This window comes from Lampris incognitus, chromosome 16, assembly GCF_029633865.1.
Source record: "Lampris incognitus isolate fLamInc1 chromosome 16, fLamInc1.hap2, whole genome shotgun sequence".
NCBI classification, from domain to species: Eukaryota; Metazoa; Chordata; class Actinopteri; order Lampriformes; family Lampridae; genus Lampris; species Lampris incognitus.
Genome location: NC_079226.1, coordinates 24,311,567 through 24,322,327, shown reverse-complemented (window position 1 = coordinate 24,322,327; position 10,761 = coordinate 24,311,567). Strand labels below are relative to the sequence as shown.

Sequence of the window (10,761 nt, the reverse complement as noted above, 5' to 3'; positions counted from 1 at the left end):
ATCAGCTGGGTGTCATCGGCATAACAATGGTAAGGGAAGTCATGCGAGCGAATAACAGAACCCAGGGATGTCGTGTACAGGGAAAAAAGGAGAGGACCCAGAACCGAACCCTGTGGAACGCCTGTAGTCAGTCTGCAAGGCTCTGACCTAGATCCCTTCCATGTCACCTGGTAGGAGCGACCCGTCAGGTAGGATGCCAACATTGAGAGTGCAGAGCCTGTGACACCCAGCCCCATGAGGGTAGAGAGGAGGATCTGGTGGTTCACTCTATCAAACCCAGCTGACAGGTCCAGGGGTATCAGGACAGAGGAGCGAGAGTTTGCTCTCACAGAGTGCAGCGATTCTGTCACTGCAGAATTGGTTGGGGTCCAGGAGGGTCCAGGATGTTGTTCTGGTGGAGGTACAAAGAAAGTTGGTTAAAGACAGCACGTTCGAAAGTTTTGGATAGAAAGGGTAGAAGGGAAACCAGTCTGTAGTTTTTGACGTCAGAGGGGTTAGGTGATGGTTTCTTGAGAAGGGGGATGACTCTAGCAGTCTTCAAGGCAGATGGAAAGCATCCTGCCTGGAGGGAGGTGTTGATGAAGTGTGTTAGAAAGGGAAGGAGTTCAGATGCTATAGACTGAAGAAGAGGGGAGGGGACCCATGTGGTGGGGCGACTGGATGTGATGAGGTTTAGGACCTCGTCGGGGGAGAGGGGAGTGAGGTGGGATAGGGTGGGACGTGGAGAGGTGAGGGAGGGTGCGATAGTGCAAGCAGCACTAACCGGGTGGTGAGAAAAGGAGGATCTGATGTCATTTACCTTCTTGTCAAAGAAGTTGGCGAAGTCATCAGGGAGAAGGGAGGAAGTAGGTTGAAGAAGTGTAGAGAAGGTTTCAAATAGTTTCTTAGGATTAGAGGCAGAGGATAGGATTTTAGAGTGATAAAAGGCAGCCTTAGCAGCAGAAAGGGAGGAGGAGAAAGTGGAAAGAAGAGATTGGAAGTTGAGAAGGTCCTCTGGGAGTTTGCCTTTTCTCCATTTGCGCTTTGCCACTCTCAGGCTCCGTCTGTCAGTACGTATTGAGTCGGTCAGCCAAGGGGCAGGTGGAGTTGGGCGTGCATGCCTGGAGGTGAGGCGACAGAGATTGTCCAGAGAAGAGGAGAGGGTAGAGAGAAGATCAGTAGCAGTGTCAGGGGGTAGGAGAGAGAACGGTTCAGGTGTAGGAAGGATAGAGGTAACAGAGAAAGAAAGATCAGTGGCAGAAAGAGAGCGGAGGTGCCTACGGATGGAAACCATGTGGGTAGGGGAAGGGGCTGAGGGGTGTGAAGAGAGGGAGAGAGAGTAGGACATGAAATAGTGGCCAGAGAGCTGGAAGGGAGTAACAGAGTGATTGGAAATAGGACAGTGCCTAGTAAAGATAAGGTCCAGCTGGTTGCCGGCCTTGTGGGTAGGAGGAGAGGGTGAGAGGTGTAGGTCAAAGGAGGAGAGGAAAGGGAGAAGAGGATCTAGCTTGTTAGTGTGGATGTTGAAGTTACCGAGAAGGATAAGTGCAGAGTCATTAACAGGGAAGTGCAAGACAAGTGTGTCAAGCTCCTCCAGAAACTCACCAAGGGGGCCTGGTGGGCGGTACACAACCACGATTGTGAGTTTGACTGGATAAGAGACAGTAACAGCATGAAATTCAAAAGAGGGCAGAAAAAATTGTGGAATGGAAACAAAAGAGTATTTCCATTTCAGGGATATTAGTAGACCAGTGCCACCACCCCGGCTCCCAGCTCTGGGAGTGCGAGAAAAAGAGTACACATCAGACAGAGGTATGGGTGTGGTAGTGTTTTCTGGCATGATCCAGGTCTCAGTTAGAGCAAGAAAGTTGAGGGAGAGCAAGGATGCATAGCCTGAGATAAACTCAGCTTTCACCACAGACTGGCAATTCCAGAGCCCTCCCTTTACCACTTGCTCAACGTGAGTGGAGAGAGTGGGATAGATGAGAATGGTAGGGTCACAGCGCCTTGGAGTGACCCAACATCTATGCCAGCCCCAGGAAGAGGAAAGGACAGGAATGCGAAGGAAACACCTAGTCTACAACAGGTACACAAAATACAGATGACTGACCGGATCTAAAAAGAGCAGTCTTTGCTTGACAAAGTCTTGGCTTGAAAAAGCCGCGCTTGCCTTTGTTCATTCTAGCCTTCGTTCAGCCTAAACCTGTTTGCCCTTGGCTTGTTTGCCTGACGCTTCCAAGTAGCAGCAGTGATTTAAAGAACACTAATTGCTAATTGTCTGCCAGGAGTGCAGGCCACACCCTGGCCACTTAACACCCAATTGGCCAAAGAGGTACACCGATAATAGGCCTATTGCCCAGAAATTGGTCACTTATGTAAAACTCTATCAAACCTCACACAATACTATTAAAACTGCAAACAATAAGTCACCAAGGAGTATATTTATAAGCTAAAAGGATAACTAAGTCAAAACAGCTGGGCAACAAGAAATAATTAAGGACACACTAGGTGAAAAACAGCTCCAGCTAGAATCAGTAAATAAAACAAGTAAGTAAATAGAATAAGACAGCTACAACTAGAATAAGATCCCACTAGGAACCAGCAGCAGATTTATAGAGTAAAGGAATAATACTCAAGCAGCTGGAATAAGACTAATAACAACTTGTTAAGCAAGAAAGATGATACTTAATCTGTTCTAGATGAACCAGCAATTCAGAATCACTCCAGAAGTTAAAATGCACACTATGTAACGCCCGTAATACAGCTTTCCTCCTAAATGGAAGCAAAAAAACAATGTTTAAAAATAGGCTTGCATAAACTCTGATAAACCTATACCTAGTAATCATCATGATAATAGTTAATCTTTGATTGAACCTGTTTATAATGTATGTGTTTCACAGTAATCCTCCAAAAGACATTTTGCTGTAGTGCTATTAGGCTGCTTATCTTAAACCAATATTGGAGCCCCAGTTTGTTTCTCCGGATTCTTAGAGGTGAGTCTCCCAAGGTGTCTCTTTCAACCCCCCCAATCACATCCAGCTAAACTATGGAGAATGTTATTTATTTTCTCACAATTACTTAATATTTTATCAATATGAGTTTTCCATGTTAGTTTTTCCATCCATCCACACACCCAGAAATGTGAAGACCTTGGTTCTTTCTAAAGGACACTCATACATAGAAAGAACTTAAACAGGAATTCTCCTCTTGAAGCCAAAGATTATGAATTTATTTTCAGATGTATAAATCCTTTGGGAAGAAACCAGAGCACCCAGAGGAAACACACACAGAACATGCAAACTCCACACAGAGGACCACCCCCAAGGTTGGACTACCCCAGGGCTTGAACCCAGAACCTTCTTGCTGTGAAGAGACAGCACTAACCACTGTGCCACCATAGGTCAGGTGAATCCACCATACTAAATTGCCCCTCTAGGGGTGTGTGTGTGTGTGTGTGTGTGTGTGTGTGTGTGTGTGTGTGTGTGTGTGTGTGTGTGTGTGTGTTGGCCTGGGGGCCTGTCCAGGGTGTCTCCCCGCCTGCCGCCCAGTGACTGCTGGGGTAGGCTCTGGAATCCCCGTGACCCTAAGAGCAGGATAAGCGGTTCGGATAATGGATGGATGTGGAAATCCTAAATCCCAATTTATCTGATCACTGGACAACCTGGTCCAAGGCCTTTTGAGTTTGACAGAACAAATGGCCAATATTTTCCCTCTCCTCCAGATGGCGCCATCTTCTGCAAATAAAGACTTTCCAAAACCTCAGTGAACTTTTTGAAAGGGGCAATTTATCAAGAGAACAGGACTAATGACTGAACCTTGAGATGGATGTACCATTTTAAGTGTCAACGGTTTCAGAAAAAAAACTCCTCCAACTCTCACCTGAATTGGCCGATTTCAATTGACCTATGATCTGTGTGAAGTCCCAGCCTGCTTCAAAAGCTCCACTATCATACCGGTCCCCAAGAAAAGAAAGCCACTCTATTTTGTCATTTTATTCTTACAACGAGTTTGTTCTCTGTATTTAACCCATCCTATTTGTTCTTACACATCCATGGATTTAAAAAAATTTTTTAGCTCTTAAATTTGACTGACGGCCAAAGCAAAGCCTGGTGGTTATTTTTAATTCCTTCCCCCTAACATCTATTTTCTACCACTTGCAACGAGCAATCATCCAGGCTTGCAAAGACATGTGTTAGCCAATTGGTGTCTAAATTCATGGGTTACCCAGGTTCTACACTGGTCTCTGGAAAAACTTCAGGGCTAAAAGATTCCATAGGTGCGTAAGAACAAATTTGTGCATACGAACGATTGATGAATGAGGCCCATTGTTCAGGAATGGTTTGAGGAACATGGTGAAGTGTTCAAGGTGTTGCCCTGACCTCAAAATTTTCCAGATCTCAATCAGGTTGAGCATCTGTGGGATGTACTGGATGAACAAGACCGATCCACAGCGCCTCCACCTCGCAACTCACAAGACTTGAAGGATCTGCTGCTAATGTTTTGGTGCCATATACCACAGGACACCTCCAGGGGTCTTGTAGAGTACATGCCTCGGCGGGTCGGCGCTATTTTTGTGGTGCACCGAGGACCAACAGCATATTAGGCAGGCGGTCATAATGTTTTGGCTCATGCAGTAAAAGGCAGACGGCAAACTGGAAGTCATTATTATGGATGAAAGCAGAACGGTAAAAGCAAATAACGCCGGCAAATCACGCCGACAACGCCAGACGGCACTGCCATCCAAAGTTAAAATACTTTAATTTTTGCCGTCCTTCGCGATGGAATTTACAACCGGATGTGACGCAGACATCGCAAAACAGAAAAGATAGCGGATTAATGTCATATCTACTACTACTACTACTTTTGGCTGCTCTCGTTTATACAATTGACTATATAATTAAATAAAACAAACCCATGGCAACCCATGTAGTTTTGTTTTTTTTACCGTCCTGAGGGACGAGGAGGGGAGGGGGCCAGGGGTGGAGGTTTGCGTATCTTTTGGGGGGGGGGGGCGTGCGGTCTGGCGTGGCAGGGTAGGAGGCGGGTGATCCGCTGTGGTGACTCCTAGCGGGAGCAGCCAAAAGTAGTAGCAGTAGACCGTTCTGCCGTTCCTTCACGCAGTTCGTGGTTTTTCCCGTTCCGTCTTGCCAACTGCCGTTTATCGTCTTCCGGTTTCCATGTGAATGCAGTATATATATATATATATATATATATATGAGTGTAGCTGGCGGGTTACACCTATGACAAAAAATAAAATGTTCAAACAAGACCACCTAAAGTGTATTCAGTGAAACCAAGCTGCAGTTTAAGGAACAAAATTAGGTCATAGTCACTACCATTTGATGTTTTGAAACCTGAAATATTCATTATTTGGCGATCTTCAAACTACGAGTTTTTACTCACAATAAAAAGTCGTGTATTCGTTGATATAGCAGGTCAAAGGCCAGCTAACATAAGGTGTCTTGTCATAAAAAGGCCTAGGCCCACCCATTTTAGTCCCAGTCATTTTTTCAAGACGTTGGATAGTCTCGAGGTCAGGCTCATGCATAGGGTCCATGGCTCATTTGGTTTTCCCACACCAGTACTTTGTCTTTCATTTACCAGCATCAGGGCCTTGCTTCAGGATCCTCATCAGCCCGTTTTTTTGCTGATGAGGAAGTGTACTTGTTTTAGTCTTTATTTTGTGTCATTTGTCTTTGTATTTTTTTGCATAATTTTGATATTGTTTAACTTATTTTTGATTATATATTTGCAGGGCAACATTTTAAATGAGCTTTACCTTACACCTCTTTAACGTGTCCCAACAGCGCCCTCTCGTAGTCATCAGTGTGGCGCTGTCATTTGTAGGCCATGTCGTACGAATTTCATACAGCGACTCATACATGAATGCAAACCCAGTGTTTTTACGTCAGTGGTAGGCAAATTAAAGCAGACTATGTACGATGTTTGCGCGTTGTTGTGTATTAACCGCAGCCTGGCGGTGTTTTGTAGGGTACTTCAGTAGTATAGGGCCCTTAGATAATAGAGCAACATTTGAATGCCATTAAATTATCTGCTCATCATTCCCAATCATGACAGTGATCCCGCTTTTTTTCCCCACGTTGGTATCCAAGCCCAAGATTGTCCAGGATTAGTTCTTTACACATTACATTAGAAACTTGACTGTTACCACAACTGGAAGTTTAACCATCTAAGGAGCAGCTTCTGAAATGGGCACAATGAGATTCATTATACCATAGTCTGGTTTCTGGCTTTGAGAGACTTGTGTTGAGAGGTATTAGAGCTCACTGACCTCAGTGAAAATATTTTTTTCCAAAATTCAGTTCTCACTTGTAAATGGTGTTTCAGACAGTGATACAGGTAGTGCTAAAATTTAACTGCATGTAAGCTTGTCTGTAGTCACAGACAGACACTCCATTTGTCCAGGATTCATTCACTGTAAATCTATTTGTTGTAATGACCAGCACACGCAATGATACTGTTCCATTTCACATTAATTGCAATTCTCAAGGCATAAGGAATAAAACAGTCAATAATCTTACTATAAACATTTATTCCTCTTTATTAGCCTAAAGAAACCAGATTAGACAAGGACTCCATATTGTTTGAGAACGTCCGTGTATTTAGCAATTTTGCTCTCCACGTTCTTCTCTGCCTGCTTGGTCAGTTTGACCAGGGTCTTTTTCTTGGTATAGCGGAGCTTAGCCTTCTCTTTCCTCTTCTCTTCTAGGGTGGCTGTGATAGCCTGGTACTTCCAGCCCACCTCATGGGCCAGGCGACCAAGGAGGGCAAACTACGGGGAGAGTAAATTAAGGATCAGAATATTAACAGTATAAAAACAAATCAAAACTGTTCACAATCTGACCCGTTGGCATAAACGGCTATTTCTAATGTTTTTACAAATATGTATCAATTCAAGTCTTAAGTAGCTATAATGGATATTTCTACTTAATACAACCTATGAGACAAATGAAGACCTTTCTTTGTAGTTACAATGCACACGAAGAATGGAATATTCGGTGTTGATAGAGTAAAGGCCTTCAATATTTAGTTTGTAGCACAACTTGTTCCTGACTCAACTCAGTAGTCAGATCCGTTAGAATTTTTCTCATCAATAGATGATCAGTTTCGGGATAAAGGCTCATCACTGTCAAGCAAGAACAATTGTGGCAATAACAAGAGAAGCTGCATTTTGAGAGCTGGGCTCAAAGTTTATCCATGTCTGTACATCGTATGTAAAAGCCAGCTTCAGTTTTCCACATGAAATCTTAAATTCAAAGGAAAGACTGAATTTACAAAATCATTTCCTATGAACTGACCTTGCGACTGGGCTTCAGACGCACAATCTTGAGGGCGGCAGGGACAACCATACGCTTCCTCTGTTACAGAGAAATGAACATTCAGATAACGAGGAAAACCACAAGTGTGTCCATAAAAAGTAAGGCATGTCTCAGATACGATTAATTTTCAAAGTCAATGCTCAAACAAGGCAGATATGGTCACATCACTGACAGCACGTGATTATAGAATCATTTGGAGGGAAGGAATGTATCCTTTATTAAAATGGCCCTTTGTCTTATTTAGTTGAGAGGTAATTCACCTTGTCATAGGGTGGAGGGATGCCATCAAACACCTTCAACCTCTCCAGGGCAGCCTGTCCTCTCTTGGTTTTGTGAGGGAGCATGCCTGAATGACAGACAAGGTTATAATACTAACTATGAAGACAACATGCTTATAATTTCAAAGCAGACACAACAGTATAAGAGTAACACATCAAGAATATATATGGGCTCCAGCACAATGTTTCCCCAACTCAACTCAGCAGTCAGATCCGAAAAAGATTTTCTCATCAATAGTGATCAGCTTCGGGATAAAGAGCTCATCATTGTCAAGCAAGGAACTTGTGCATGGTCATATGAAACACCATCTAAACACAGGATCTTACACTTAATATCAACTCATTCAAACAAAGGCAAGCACTACTAGACCGGCCTCATTTACTCAAAGAGTCTTAAAAATAACTCAACCAAAAACTATATAAAGGCAAAGCTCTTTTATTTCTCAATGCAGTTCAGGAGAGTGTAATCCAAACAGCCTCAATTAAAGTCTGCAAAGGATGGTATAAATGTTTAGTTCATCAAATCATTTACTATTCAGTCAGTTAGTATATAAAGCTGTGGTTTAAATGTAAACCTACAATTCTTTCAACAGTATTCACATTTTAAGACAAAAATTCAGAAATGTTAAATTCTCACCTCTGACAGTTCTCCAGAAGATCCTGCTGGGAGCTCTGAAATGGTATGGTCCACGAGAGGGATTGGTATTCATCCTCTTGCGCAAGAAAGCCAGATACTTCACTGTTTAGATGCACACAAGGCGAAAGACCATATTACTTCAAGTTAAAACTGTTCAAGACATACTGACAGGATATAATTCTGATTTAAGTATACAATGCTCATGTCTCAGATGGTAGTGCATGTAAAGTATTCTCATGGTCGTTAAACTCAAAATATATTTGGGTTGAAGCATCACTGACATTACGCAAGCAATCCAGCCTTCAGGCACAGCAAACAATGAGAAGGCGACAGGATGTACTACTTACGTTTGTTGCGATAGAAGTTGCCAGAGATGTTGATGCCCTCACACCTTACCACCACCACTTTATGGCCTGAAACGACAAAAAGGGCTGATATTTGAGCATATGTACAATAATAATCACTTCTGAAATGCAACGCCCCTACAGTCTCAGATGGTAGTGCATGTGAGTTTTTTCATGGTCGTTAAACTCAAGCAATGTAGGTTGAGTAATCATCATCGACAGATCAGGCAAACTGACGTTTTAACCCATGTATGTGGGGATAATCAACTAAACACGAAGCCATTAACTGGATTAAATTTTTCCCCAATATTGGATTTTCTATACATACCCAACAGAATCTGTTTAGCCACAATGGCAGCAAGACGCCCAAGTAGATGGCCCCTGCCATCAAGCAGCAGAACCTGTCGGCAGAATGGAGTCAGCGGTTGTTACACCATCTGGTATGGTCCTTATAACTTATCCGCGGGCATGGTAAACAACATCCGTGCTGAACATTTCAGATGATGACCGGTCCTCTCATGAAACATCTTTCAAATTATCACTTAGAATTTGAAGAACCTGGTTTTACTGTACCGCTAAAGCGTAAATGACAGCACATGGGCAACAACCTTTAGCCCGGTATAGCTGTACGACGTGGTAGCACAAAGCGCAACTTAACTGGAGATAGACGTGTGGCCATTGAAGCACTACTCGAGCAAAATGTCTTCTTCACTCTTACTTTTAAGTTGAATTAAATCACTTTTCATGTGGGTCAGTTACACACTACACTTCATTCTGGCCTGTAGCTATCATTAGCTAGCTGGCGGCGCTGGTTTACTAGGGAGGCTGCCATGATGAAGGCATGTCTACTCCTCCGAAGCTAGCTGCGGTACACCTAGAATTGTTGGCGTAAAAAAATGGTCTCGGAAAGTAAATAAAGCTTAAATATAACGACATCAAGACGGGTTACAACTTTGTTTAGCATATTAGCAATATAAAAGAAAAATTGCTCGCCTAAATTAGCAACTGCAGAAATGGAGAGTCTCCCACAGTTCCGTACCTTATTGAACCGGTCCGCCATGACGTGCGAAAAGAAAGACGAACGGGGTCGACCACACTAAAATGCAAGGATATAGCGGACATGACGACATGCGTGCGTCTTCTTCGTGTGTCTTGAGTTTTAATACGAATGCGCTCAATCGCAACCCTCTCAACAAGAACGTGGCAGTGGCCTATAATAATATAATATAATATAATATAATATAATATAATATAATATAATATAATATAATATAATATAATATAATATAATATAATATAATATATCGTACAGAAGCAGACGGACGTGGGTGTACTCTGGGAACTTTCAGTGTGAATGTGTAAGAAGAAGGTACAGGATATTCTCAATTGTATATTTCTGTACGAAGAAAGGAAATATTGCAGATTCAGCGGTACAATTTTTAAATTAATGTATGCAAAAGGAACAATGATTGATTTATATCACAATACACAAATGTTTTAAGGAATTGGCAAATCAATTATTGATGTAACAATTAAGATAAACTTTAAAATAAGGGTACTGTAACCGGTTATTTTATTGCCCGGTGCGGGATTCGAAGTTTACAGTACAAAAAGTGCAAGAGGTTTTGTAGCTGTATTAGAATACTTTAAGATCATCTTGGCATAAACCTTTATGTTTAATTTTTATTCATATTTAATTGTTGATCTTCCTGTTGCACAGTTCGGAGTTTGCAAAAAAAAGAAAGAAGCATTTTACTGCTCGTTATACTTGTGACAAAAAAAACAAAACCCTTTGAATCTTGAATCGTTCTTATTCAGTACTGATTTGAAGTGACATAACCGCAGGAGGATTGCTGCTGTGAAAACTACGGAGGGCTTGGACCTTTTTAAATTTCAATTTTGTTGGCTATGTTTTTACTTGTGCATTTTACTTGTACATTTCTGACCTACTGCTGCACTATGAACCACCCAGACCTCTCAGATCGTCTGGGACAGGTCTGCTTTCTGTCCCCAGAGTCAAAACTAAACATGGACAGGCAGCTTTGTTTTTATGCACCACATATCTGGAACAAACTCCCTGAAAACTGCAGGTCTGCTACACTCTGTTCTTTCAAATCTAGGCTGAAGACTTTCCTCTTTGCTGCTGCCTTTTGTCGAATAAGGCTCGAAGCTTTTAATTTTCA

At 42.4% G+C, this 10,761-nt stretch overlaps 1 protein-coding gene and 4 non-coding genes across 5 annotated transcripts; all 5 read right to left on the bottom strand.

The window, feature by feature from the left end:
* Nucleotides 1–6,525: 6,525 nt before the first annotated feature.
* rpl13a (ribosomal protein L13a) lies at nt 6,526–9,684 on the bottom strand. Its single transcript, XM_056295624.1, has 7 exons — nt 9,618–9,684; nt 8,907–8,979; nt 8,582–8,647; nt 8,235–8,336; nt 7,580–7,665; nt 7,299–7,358; nt 6,526–6,772 (listed from the first exon to the last, which is right to left on the bottom strand). The coding sequence occupies exons 1-7, from the start codon at nt 9,636–9,638 to the stop codon at nt 6,563–6,565; spliced, it is 618 nt and encodes a 205-aa protein (XP_056151599.1). The 5' UTR covers nt 9,639–9,684; the 3' UTR covers nt 6,526–6,562.
* On the bottom strand, nt 7,057–7,132 carry LOC130126935 (small nucleolar RNA SNORD50). The gene has a single exon (XR_008811782.1). It is a non-coding gene; the product is annotated as a small nucleolar RNA SNORD50 (small nucleolar RNA).
* On the bottom strand, nt 7,795–7,870 carry LOC130126936 (small nucleolar RNA SNORD50). The gene has a single exon (XR_008811783.1). It is a non-coding gene; the product is annotated as a small nucleolar RNA SNORD50 (small nucleolar RNA).
* LOC130126931 (small nucleolar RNA Z195/SNORD33/SNORD32 family) lies at nt 8,436–8,518 on the bottom strand. Its single transcript, XR_008811778.1, has one exon. It is a non-coding gene; the product is annotated as a small nucleolar RNA Z195/SNORD33/SNORD32 family (small nucleolar RNA).
* On the bottom strand, nt 8,719–8,801 carry LOC130126932 (small nucleolar RNA Z195/SNORD33/SNORD32 family). Its single transcript, XR_008811779.1, has one exon. It is a non-coding gene; the product is annotated as a small nucleolar RNA Z195/SNORD33/SNORD32 family (small nucleolar RNA).
* Nucleotides 9,685–10,761: the final 1,077 nt, after the last annotated feature.